This window comes from Scyliorhinus canicula, chromosome 5 (genome assembly GCF_902713615.1).
Source record: "Scyliorhinus canicula chromosome 5, sScyCan1.1, whole genome shotgun sequence".
Lineage (NCBI taxonomy): Eukaryota > Metazoa > Chordata > Chondrichthyes > Carcharhiniformes > Scyliorhinidae > Scyliorhinus > Scyliorhinus canicula.
In genome coordinates this window covers 217,155,016-217,167,195 of record NC_052150.1, presented here as the reverse complement: position 1 = coordinate 217,167,195, position 12,180 = coordinate 217,155,016, and the positions used below count along the sequence as shown (strand labels likewise).

The 12,180-nt window shown below is 46.3% G+C and overlaps 1 protein-coding gene across 1 annotated transcript; it reads left to right on the top strand.

Annotated features, from left to right (window-relative positions):
- The first annotated feature begins 1,643 nt into the window (after positions 1 to 1,643).
- On the top strand, positions 1,644 to 11,286 carry iba57 (iron-sulfur cluster assembly factor IBA57). The gene is made up of 3 exons (XM_038798500.1): positions 1,644 to 2,033; positions 7,080 to 7,426; positions 10,820 to 11,286. The coding sequence occupies exons 1-3, from the start codon at positions 1,741 to 1,743 to the stop codon at positions 11,209 to 11,211; spliced, it is 1,032 nt and encodes a 343-aa protein (XP_038654428.1). The 5' UTR covers positions 1,644 to 1,740; the 3' UTR covers positions 11,212 to 11,286.
- Positions 11,287 to 12,180: the final 894 nt, after the last annotated feature.

Below are 12,180 nucleotides of genomic sequence, written 5' to 3'. Positions count from 1 at the left end.
GTTGCGCAGACCCCTCTGGAGATCCCCGTACGGGCCACCAAATGTGAATTGCGCTTTCACGTATCTGATTGTCAGTCCAGAAGTAAAACACTCGAACACGTCAGTAACGAATATTCGTTTATTTACGGCCGGGACAAATCTCTAAGCAGTCGGGTAACCACCTTCGAGAAGTGCCAAAGTCCAAAATATGGACTGTCTCTTTATACAATCACAGCTTAGAGGTGGTCCCTTTAAATTCCTAGATACACCTATGATTTGACAAGGATCCAGAACATGTACATATATGGAATTATTCTTCGAGGTCGGGAGGTTATTTTTGACATAATCATTAGCACAAGTCACTATTAATATTAATACAAAGGTTTTTGTATCCCATGGCCATCTGGCTTATCTCATTCCAAGGCCCTTCCTTTAACATTTCAATGTTTATTTGTTCCAACTGGTCAAACGAGCTTAATTATGTTATCTCTGCAATAAAGTAACGGTTCCCATTCATTCCATTCTTTGCCTTTTTGACCTCTCTGCGTTTACAGATACGGGTCAGAACATTAATTAGTACCAATGCCACACTCCCTATATTCCATCCCATAACCTTCTGACATCTTTGCTTTTACAGATACGGTCAGAACACACTCCCTTTATTTCATCCCTTGACCTGTTGACATCTCTTTCACAGAGCTTTTCAGAACTGTTATATTAACCCTATCAGCGAAGTTCCAAATGAAATCCACTTCTACAACTTGAGAAAGGACATACTGGCACTGGAGGGTGTGCAGAGGAGATTCACTAGGTTAATCCCAGAGCTGAAGGGGTTGGATTATGAGGAGAGGTTGAGTAGACTGGGACTGTACTCGTTGGAATTTAGAAGGATGAGGGGGGATCTTATAGAAACATTTAAAATTATGAAGGGAATTGATAGGATAGATGTGGGCAGGTTGTTTCCACTGGCGGGTGAAAGCAGAACTAGGGGACATAGCCTCAAAAAAAGGGGAAGTAGATTTAGGACTGAGTTCAGGAGGAACTTCTTCACCCAAAGAGTTGTGAATCTATGGAATTCCTTGCCCAGTGAAGCAGTTGAGGCTCCTTCATTACATGTTTTTAAGGTAAAGATAGATAGTTTTTTGAAGAATAAAGGGATTAAGGGTTATGGTGTTCGGGCCGGAAAGTGGAGCTGAGTCCACAAAATATCAGCCATGATTTCATTGAATGGCGGAGCAGGCTCGAGGGGCCAGATGGCCTACTCCTGCTCCTAGTCCTTATTATGTTCGACACTTCCTTGGCTGTCCGACAGGTGGCGATGTCCGGGAGCTCTGTGACACATTATTGGCTGCCCAGCAGGTGGCAATGTCCAGGGGCGTTCTTTGACATTCCCCTGGCCGCCATGCAGGTGGCGATGTAGGGGGAGTTCTGTGACACGCCCCTGGCAGCCCTGCAAGTGGCAATGTCCGGTGAGCTCTATTACACTCCACTGGCTGCCCTGCTGGTGGTGATGTTCGGGGGGGCGGGTGTGCTCAGTGACGCCCCCGGGCTGACCTGCAGGTGGCGATGTCCGGGGAGGTCTGTGACACTCCCTTGGCTATCCGACAGGTGGCGATGTTCGGGAGTTCTGTGACACTCCCCTGGCTGCCCTGCAGGTGGCGATGTCCGGGGAGTAGCGAAGCGGCTGCGTTGGGTGTTCGGATGGCGGCGGCTTCCTCGGGTCACTAACCGCCGGCTGCAGGGAGCGTTGGGTTAGCCGCTATGCTGCTGCTGCGGAGCTTTGCACCGGGCGGCTGCCGAGCGCTGGGGATTTCAGCGCGGCTGGAGGCGGCGGCTGGGAGACGGAGTGGCAGCAGCGAGGCCGGAGGGCGGTACCGCTGCTATGGCCTGAAGCACCGGCAGCTGGTACGGCTTCAGGGCCGGGACTGCAGCCCCTTCCTGCAGGGCCTGGTCACTAACGATGTGGAGGCCTTGGTGAGCGGAGGCCGGGACTCCCTTTATTGCCACCTGCTCAACTTGCAGGGGAGAACCCTGTTCGATGTGATCCTCTACAGGTGGGTCAGGGATTTAAACACGAACAACACAGGACGGTGCAGAAACCTGGGGAGAGAGAGGCTGGAATATCTGTGAGATACCTGACTGCACTGGAGGGGATGGTAACAGTGCAGCAAACAGCAAGAGACAGTGAGAAGTCTTACAACACCAGGTTAAAGTCCAACAGGTTTGTTTCAAACACTAGCTTTCGGAGCACTGCTCCTTCCTCAGGTGAATCCTGAGTTTAACCTGGTGTTGTGAGACTTGTTACTGTGCTCACCCCAGTCCAACGCCGGCATCACCACATCATAGCATGAGACAGGTGATGGGAGAGGACAGGAGTGTGTTTGCATTGAGACAAAGATATTCGGGATATTTAAAAAAAAGAAGCAGCGGGTGAAGACAGAGGAAAAAGATTAGAGTCTGATGTTGTTGAACTCAGTGTTGGGCCCTGAGGGCTGTAAGATGCCTATTCGGAAGTTGAGGTGCTGTTCCTCCAGTTTGCGTTGGAGCCGAAAGACGTAGGTGATGTATTAAATGACAATTTTGCATTTGTGTTCGCTATGGAGAAGGATGAGGTGGGGATAGAACGCAATGTGTGATAATTGAACAGATTAGTATTGAGAGGCAGGAGATGTCAGCGGTTTTAGCGGGTTCAAAAGTGGATAAATCCCCAGGTCCAGATCAGGGCAGAAATTGCAGGGACTCTGACTTTAATTTTTAAATCCTCTCTGACCACAGGGGTGGTATGTAAGAAGTCTTACAACACCAGGTTAAAGTCCAATATGTTTGTTTCAAACACTAGCTTTCGGAGCACTGCTCCTTCCTCAAGTGAATGGGGAGGTGCCAGAGGACTGGAGGGCAGCTACTGTGTGGTACGGTAGCACAGTGGTTAGCGCTGTGGCTTCACAGCGCCAGAGTTCTCGGTTTGATTCCCAGCTTGGGTCACTGTCTGTGTCGAGTCTGCACGTTCTCCCTGTGTCTGCGTGGATTTCCTCCGGGTGCTCCAGTTTCCTCCCACAAGTCTGGAAAGATGTGTTTTAGGTGATTTGGACATTCTGAATTCTCCCTCTATGTACCCGAACATGCGCCAGAATGTGCGACTAGGGGCTTTTCACAGTAACTTTATTGCAGTGTTAATGTAAGCCTATGTGAGACTAATAAAGATTATTATTATGTGGTACCATTATTGAAGAAGGGAAGTAGGGAAAAAAAGCAGGTAACTACAGATGAGTGAGTCAGAATTCAGCATTAGGGAAATTATTGGAAAAAAATATGGACAGAATTAAAACTTGGCGAGGCAAGGATGAATGAAGGATAGTCAGAGGGGTGATCATGTCTAGCAAATTTGATTGAATTATCGAGGAGGTGACAGCTGTGTAAATGAGGGCAGTGCAGTTGATGGAATGTGCATGGACTTCAGTAAGGCTTTTGACAAGGTCCTGCATGGGAGACTGGTCAAGAAGGTAAGAGCCCATGAATCAAGGGCAATTTGGCAAATTGGGTCCAAAATTGGCTTGGTGCCAGGAGGCAGAGGGTGATGGTCGTTTTTGCAACTGGAGGCTGTGTCCAGTGGTGTACCGCAGGGATCGGTGCAGGGTCCTTTGCTGTTTAGAACATAGAACACTACAGCGCAGTACGGGCCCTTCGGCCCTCGATGTTGCGCCGACCTGTGAAACCATCTGAAGCCTATCTGACCTACACTATTCCATTTTCATCCATATGTCTATCCAGTGACCACTTAAATGCCCTTAAAGTTGGTGAGTCTACTACTGTTGCAGGCAGGGCGTTCCACACCCCTACTACTCTCTGAGTAAAGAAACTGCCTCTGACATCTGTCCTATATCTATCACCCCTCAATTTAAAGCTATGTCCCCTCGTGTTGGTCATCACCATCCGAGGAAAAAGACTCTCACTGTCCACCCCATCTAACCCTCTGACTATCTTATATGTCTCTGTTAAGTCACCTCTCAGCCTTCTCCTCTCTAACGAAAACAACCTCAATTCCCTGAGCCTTTCCTCGTAAGACCTTCCCTCCATACCAGGCAACATCCTAGTAAATCTCCTCTGAACCCTTTCCAAAGCTTCCACATCCTTCCTATAATGTGGTGACCAGAACTGCACGCAGTGCTCCAGGTGCGGCCGCACCAGAGTTATGTACAGCTGTAGCATGACCTTGTGGTTCCGAAACTCAATCCCCCTGCTTATAAAGGCTAGCACACCATATGCCTTCTTAACAGCCCTATTAACCTGGGTGGCAACTTTTTGCAGCATGTATTACTGATCTAGACAGAATATGGTGGGTATGATCAGTAAGTTCACAGATGACACAAAAATTGGGAGTGTGGTAAATAGTGAGGAGGAATGCCTTAGATTACAGAATGATATAGACGGGCTGGTCAGAGGGGCAGAACAGTGGCAAATAGAATTTAACCCTGGAAAGTGTGAGGTGATGCATTTTGGGAGGACTAACAAGGCCAGGGAATAGACAAATGGTCGGACCCAAGACGTACATAGGATCAGAGGGACCTAGGGTGCATGTCTAGATCTCTGAAGGCAGCAGGACAGGTAGATAAGTTGTTTAAGAAGGCATATGGGGTACTTGCCTTTATTAGCTGAGGCATAGAATATAAGAAGAGGGAGGTTTTGATGGAGCTGTGTAAAATGCTCATTCAGCCTGTGTGCAGTTCTGGGCGCCACACTATCCGAAGAATGTGATTGCACTGGAGAGGGTGCCGAGCCTATTTCCTGCTCCATCCCCATTATCCCCGAGTGGATTAGTCCCTAGAAATCTGTCAATCGCTGTCTTGAACATGCTCAGTGATTGAACTTCCACAGCCCTCTGAAAATTACCACGGTTTACCACTCTCCCAACTGAAGAGATTCCTCCTCATCCCAGTTCGAAGTGGTTTGCCCTTTATTCTGAAACTGTGTCCCCGATTGTAAAGTCTCAGACTTTGGCTCATTGTGTCTTTACAAACTGCTGGATAGGACATTCTAATTAGTCCGACATCCATAATCCTTCCCTGTAGCTTTGTTTTTTTTTTGTCTTTTTCCAGTATATCTAGCATGCTGGAGGCAGATTCAGAAGTGATTTGCATAAATACTTGAAGGTACAAATGTACAAGGCAATGGGAAAAGGGCAGGAGACTGGGATCAGTCGGATAACTCTCTATCTAGGGGTTAGCACAGTGCGATGGGCTGAATGACCTCTGCTCTACTATATCATTCTGTGGCTCTATTTGATCCCAATTCCCTTTTAAAAGTTACAATTGAATCTGCTTCCATCTTCCTTACAGTTAGTGGCTTCCACATTTAATTCTCTGTTTAAAATCATTTTTTTCTCATTATTTTGCCAAATCTGTGTTCCCTGGTTACTGACGGGGCCACAGTGGAACCTATTTTTCTTCATACACTCAAATTTAAACACTTCCATCAATGTGAACACCTTTATTCAATGTTCCCTTTTCCTCTGCTCCGTGAAGCACAATTTCAGAGTCTCTTGTCTCGTCACATTTCCGAGGGCAATTCTAGTGAATCCCTATTTCCCCATAATGTGGTGGTCAGGATTACACATGGTACTCCAGCTGAGGACTAGTCGGTGTGCTATCAAAGTTCAACTTAACTTTCTCGTCACTCAGTTAACTTTGGCCTTGATGCCGTCTCTCACCCTTTGGTCGCTTGGGTTTTAACACTGACCAGCCTGATGTGTGACAGGTGAGCTAGTGCCATTTGGAAGTTTGTGGATATAATCAACTGTCTGTTTCCTCATTGTAAAACTCATGTTAGTCAAACAATATTGACCGTTAACAAATGCATGCTGACGTCCCTGAATTAATCCACAATTCAGCCTCATCTTAAAGTCAGACATTTTGCTCTTTTCATTTGAATTTGAATTTCTCTAATAATACAGTAAAAGTAATTATATTGTGCACGATTGGCCATTTGCCTTGGTTTATTTCGGGAGAACTGTTATGACATGGCTTACTAATACGATAAGGAACACAGAATGTGAGCATGCAGGTACAGTAATTAGGGAGGTAACTTGCAGGTTGACCTCCATGGCAAGGCGATTGGAGTACAAGAATAAAGAAATCTTGCTCCAGTTGTACAGGGCTTTGATACGATCACACCATGAACACCTTGCAGGTTTGGTCTCCATATTAAGAAGGATATTTTTGCATTGGAGACGGTACAGCGAAGGTTCACTGGATTGGTCCCTGGGATGAGAGGGTTGTCCATTGATGAGAATGTGGATAAACTGGGCTTATATTCTGTGGAGTTTTTGCAACCTCATTGAAACCTCCATTCTGAAGGGGCTTGGTAGAGTGGACACTGAGATTGTTTCGGGAAATTTAAAATACCAATCAGTCAGGACTGACGTGAAGACAAACAATTTCACTCGAAGGGTTGTGAGTCTTTGGAATTCTCTATCCCAGAGGATGTAGACGCTCAATCGTTGAATATATTTAAGACTGGGAAGGACAGGCTTTTGGGGTCTTGGGGATTTAAGAGATATGGGGAGGGGGCGGGAAAATGGAGCTGAAGCACAATTCGGCCGTGGTGATATTGAATGACAGAGCAGGCTTGATGGGCTGAGTGGTCTACTCCCATTCCTGTCTCTTGTGTTCTACTGATAATTAAGTTTATTCGTTCAAATGAGGACAACATTGCTTTGTGTGCATCAGAATACATGCAGAAATTAAAGTTTCAAAATCTACAGTGCATGTTGACCTTCCCAATGAGTCTCCGAGACAATGAACACGCTGTCTGTCTCCGAGATACATCGGATGCACGACACAACCGTGTCATTCACCCCAACAGGTCCTTTCCAGCATTTCTCCTTCACCTGAACCCCTTTCTCCTGCCCCTATACATCTGACCCTATTGGCAAAATTCAAATCCAGTTGTTTTGTTAAAATCTTGTTTTGAATTGTTTGAAATATAATCCATGCCACACAAAAGGGTTGTGTTGGCAAGGGTTGTATTTTACTGTGTGTGTGTGTGTGTTGCTGCTAACGTTACTTCTTGCGAAGCGTAATCTTTTGTTCCTTTTTGAATGTCAGGTTGCACAAAAACCAAGAAGAAGAGCCAACCATTCTCCTGGAATGTGACGCCACCCTACTTGATGCTGTTCAGAAGCATTTAAAAGTTTATAAAATTAGGAAGAAAGTGGGCATATCCCCTTGTCCGGACCTTTCCCTATGGACAATACTCCCATTTGCACAGTCAAGCAAAACTGGCAACACTTTAGAAGTAAATGAAAAGAAGGTGGTGGTGTGCACCCGTGACCCTAGAACTGACGCAATGGGATGGCGTTTGGTGTTGAGCAAGATTGACAACCCATTAGACATTGTCCCAGAAAGTCATCTGGGAGAGATCCAGGACTATCATAGATATCGGTATGCAATAGGTAAGGAGCAAACTGAAACTCCCCCAGCCTGAAATTCCAACAGGGTTACTGGGAAAAATAGTTCGCAAACTTTTTTTTTAGAAAATATTTTATTGAAGCATTTGTAATTTTCACAGTTTACAGTTTAACACTTCAGCATTCCTTAAACAACCACATGGACCGATACGTGCAATAAACCTAAAAACAATGTCTCCTACTACCATCGGCCTATTTCCTAATTACCCTTGTACTAAGTTCCCTGTCCTTGTCTTACACTACCAGCCTCCCCCCCCCCCCTTACTGCTGATGTTCAATTTTTCTTGCAGAAGTCGATGAATGGCTGCCACCTCCGGGTGAACCCCTGAATTATCCTCGCAAGGCGAACTTAATCTTTTCCAGCCTGTGAAACCCTGCCATGTCGCTGACCCACGCTCCTGACTGACTTTGGGGGTTCCGAGTCTCTTCACCCCAGGAAAATCCGTCTGTGGGCCACCAGGGAGGAGAAGGCCAGAACATCGCCCCCCCCCCCCCCCCCCCCCCTTGGCCCCCGGATCTTCTGATACCCCAAATATTGCCAATTCCGGACTCGGTCACCCTCCCTTCCAGGACCTCTGACATAACATCCGCAAATCCCTGCCAGAATCCCTTCAACTTCGGACACGCCCAGAACATATGTACATGATTCGCCCAGATTCCCCCACAGCGTCCGCACCTATCCTCCGCTTCCTCAAAAAACCTGCTCATTCGGGCTGTTAGCAAACCTTTAAGGGTGGTACTGTTTAGTGAGGAACATGTTCAAAGTAATGTGATCCTTCAGCAATCTCTATTTTAGAATCATACAATACCTCATTGCAAATTAACATTTGCCGTACACTCGTCAGGAGAGGGTAGGTTTGTTTGCAGTCAGTTCTCAGCAGGAACAGGTTATTAGTAATGTTGGATTAGTAATGGTGGGATGGTTATCGATACAGGTGATACGATCTGATTTTTCACTACCACTGAAACTTTAATTTTGCCTGTTATTGTGTACTGGATCTCTCTTGGATCCAATAGTATTGTGATCATAAGACGTAGGATCTGAAGTAAGCCACTGGGCCCATCGAGTCTGCTCTGCCATTCAATGAGGTCATATCTGATCTGATAATTGTCAACTCCACTTTCCCACCTTACCCCCATAACCCTCGATTTCCTTACTGATTAAACAGCCTTGAACACACTTAACAACCCAGCCTCTACAGCTCTCTGCGGTAAAGAATTCCACAGATTCACTGCCCTCTGAGAGAAGAAATTCCTCTTCATCTCTGTCTGAAATGGGTGACCCCTTACTCTGAGATTGTGCCCTCTGGCCCTAGACTCTCCCACAAGGGGAAACATCCTCTCAGCATCGACCCTGTCAAACCCCCTGAGAATCCGATATGTCTCAATAAGGTTTTGCTTCTGATCTGGTTCTGAAATTAGTTAACCCATCATATATTGGGAGTATGTTTATATGCCTGGGACAGAGAGAAATGTTTTCTAACTTGCTACATTACTGCTTTGGTCACAAAGTGCTTCACGTGTGAGATCCACAGTTAGATGAATGTACGGCTCAAAGGGCAATTGAGGGAGGTCTCTGTCATACTGGTCCATCATTGAATGCCTTGGGGAAGGGAAGCCTCCTAAAGGGCTGTCTATAACAAAGCCCTTCAATGAGGGCCTGGATTAGCTAGTTACTGATGGGCAACATGGCAATGGACAGCCACAACTTGGTACCTGCCCGCATAACTGTTGAGGGCAAATATTCCTCTTGTACTGATGAGGATGGATTGTGTACAGTTGTAATAAGATGGGCGGCTATGCCATGTACATACTCGATTTTTTTTTTTTTTTTTAAATTTAGATTACCCAATTATTTTTTTTTTTTTTTTTTTTATATTAAGGGGCAATTTAGCGTGGCCAATCCACCTACTCTGCACATTTTTGGGTTGTGGGGGCGAAAACCCACGCAGACACGGGGAGAATGTGCAAACTCCACACGGACAGTGACCCAGAGCCGGGATCGAACCTGGGACCTCAGCGCCGTGAGGCGGTTATGCTAACCACTAGGCCACCGTGCTACATACTCGATTAATGGTGTTTAGGCTCCTCACCACAGTGCTTCTGATGCCTCTGTCCGTCTAGAAAAAGCTCAATGCTTCATTGATCTGTTATCTACTGATCAGCTAGTGATTCTCTTCCTTTGTAAACACGGACTGCAGGTTTAATGTTGCTCCACCGTGACATGTCTGTCCATTTTCAAGGCCGTGTCCATTTTTGGGCATACTCAGCAGTCAATAGCTGAACCAGTCAGGTCTGCAAAGTAAAAACACTTGGTGATTGGCCAGCCAACCTCCATCGTTAATGAAGGTTTGAGGAACAGAACTGTCAGTGGGGACAGGGATTCTCCCCGAACTGTTCAAAGTGATCCTGTGAGCCCTCGTCATGGTAGACCCAGCTGGTGAGCAGTTGGTTGCTGTGCTGTATAGACAGCTGTAGTCCAGCATTCCCGGCTTTCCTGAATAATTCCAATTTGGGCCTGAGTGTCTGGAATGGGCAGTATGGACCGGATAGAAGTATTGTTCATGGGGCAGCAGGGTAGCATGGTGGTTAGCATAAATGCTTCACAGCTCCAGGGTCCCAGGTTCGATTCCCGGCTGGGTCACTGTCTGTGTGGAGTCTGCACGTCCTCCCCCTGTGTGCGTGGGTTTCCTCCGGGTGCTCCGGTTTCCTCCCACAGTCCAAAGATGTGCGGGTTAGGTGGATTGGCCATGCTAAATTGCCCGTAGTGTCCTAATAAAAAAGTAAGGTTAAGGGGGGTGTTGTTGGGTTACGGGTATAGGGTGGATACGTGGGTTTGAGTAGGGTGATCATGGCTCGGCACAACATTGAGGGCTGAAGGGCCTGTTCTGTGCTGTACTGTTCTATGTTCTATTGGAATGGATTCTATACACACCCAATAGCAACTGATAAACCTGAGAGCATCATCTGTGACCATATCAGTTTTTTTATTCTTTCGTGGTGTGGACGTCACTGGCTAGGCCAGCATATATTATCCTCCCTAATTGCCCTTGAGAAGCTGGTGAGCTGCCTTCTTGAACCGCTGCAGTCCATCTGGTATAGGTACACCCACTGTGCTGTTAGGGAGGGAGTCCAGCGACAGTGAAGGAATGGCCACTTGTTTTGTTTTTGAAAGGCTCGAGAGCCTCAAGGAGCTTGAGACACACGTGTCATAGATTATGTTATTTTGAAATGTTGCTTTAGTGAGAACACTGGGTAGCTGGGTGCCAAGCTATTAAAAGTGATAAAGAATAAATATTGGTTATTTGAATGGATAAGAACAAATGGTTTTAGCTGTACAAATCATCAGGACAGATGATCATCTTGTTTTTGTTTCAGGAATTGCTGAAGGTGTGAAGGATCTTCCATCCGGAGAAGCAATACCCCTGGAATCCAACCTGGTTTACATGAATGGGATCAGCTTCACCAAAGGCTGTTACATCGGGCAAGAGTTAACAGCTCGGACTCACTACACAGGCGTTATTAGGAAAAGATTGATGCCAGTCCAACTGGGAAACCCGTTGCCCCCTAACAGTGTTCCTGAAAAGGCGCAGATTGTGTCTGAATCAGGAAAATCGGCTGGAAGACTCAGAAGCTACATGGGTGATGTTGGTCTAGCCATGATCCGATTGGCATTCGCAAATGAACCACTTCAGCTGCGCACAGCGGGTGATGCCCCTGTCCAGTTGAAGGCATCTGTTCCAGATTGGTGGCCAAGTGAGGAAAATTAATGAATATATGTTTTCTAACAAGTATTACGTTTTGTGGAAAAATATTTTCCTAAATAGAGAATTGCATTTGTGAAATATTTTGTGTGGAGTTTTCATTAACCCAATGCAATATCTCCGTCTGACCATAATCTGGTCAGATTTTCCATCAGTGTTACATTGCATTTTGCAGGGATGAGTGACCAATAGGAATACAATTTGGTTCTCTACAGGAATCTTGTACAGTCCTACACAAGAACCAGTGAGGAAACCATTTGGGCAGCACGGTAGCATAGTGGTTATCACAATGGCTTCACAGCGCCAGGGTCCCAGGTTCGATTCCTGCTTGGGTCACTGTCTGTGACTGCACGTTCTCCCTGTGTCTGCGTGGGTTTCCTCTGGGCGCTCCGGTTTCCTCCCACAAGTCCCGAAAGACGTGCTTGTTAGGTGAATTGGACATTCTGAATTCTCCCTCGGTGTACCCGAACAGGCGCCGGAATGTGGCGACCAGGCGCTTTTCACAGTAACTTCATTGCAGTGTTAACGTCAGCCTACTTGTGACAATAATAAAGATTATTATTACACACACACAAAACTGACAGAAGGGAAGAGAGAGGTGAATAATAATAAATTAAAGGAAGAAAGAGTCTTTGTTTCAGATGGTTGTCTTTGAGCGCACTGTCCTTCAAACCAAGCTTTCCTGTCAAGACTTCTGCTTTTCAGATAACGGTTTTCACTGTATAGTCATTCAGGTCTCTGCAGTTTCAGAAATACAGCAGCTCGCAACATTCCTCGAGAAAACATGAGGGAGAGAGAGCAGGTCCTTTTCTCTGTGTGTCCTGGTCCCAATCTGCTTTCTGGAAATCATCCCACTCAGGCAGGATCCAATCACAACCTGTGACCGGGCAAAAAGTGGCCTTTTGGCCAATTCATTGATCACAAGCCAACTAATCGAACAGAGTCCCACCCCATCTCTCGGGTGCCGAAAAGTCT

Excerpts from the sequence above, each read along its gene's own strand:
- iba57 (XM_038798500.1), top strand. The coding sequence starts at position 1,741 with ATGCTGCTGCTGCGGAGCTTTGCACCGGGCGGCTGCCGAGCGCTGGGG. Across the intron at positions 2,034-7,079 it reads TTCGATGTGATCCTCTACAG|GTTGCACAAAAACCAAGAAG; the intron begins GTGGGTCAGGGA and ends TTTGAATGTCAG. Across the intron at positions 7,427-10,819 it reads TAGATATCGGTATGCAATAG|GAATTGCTGAAGGTGTGAAG; the intron begins GTAAGGAGCAAA and ends TTTTTGTTTCAG.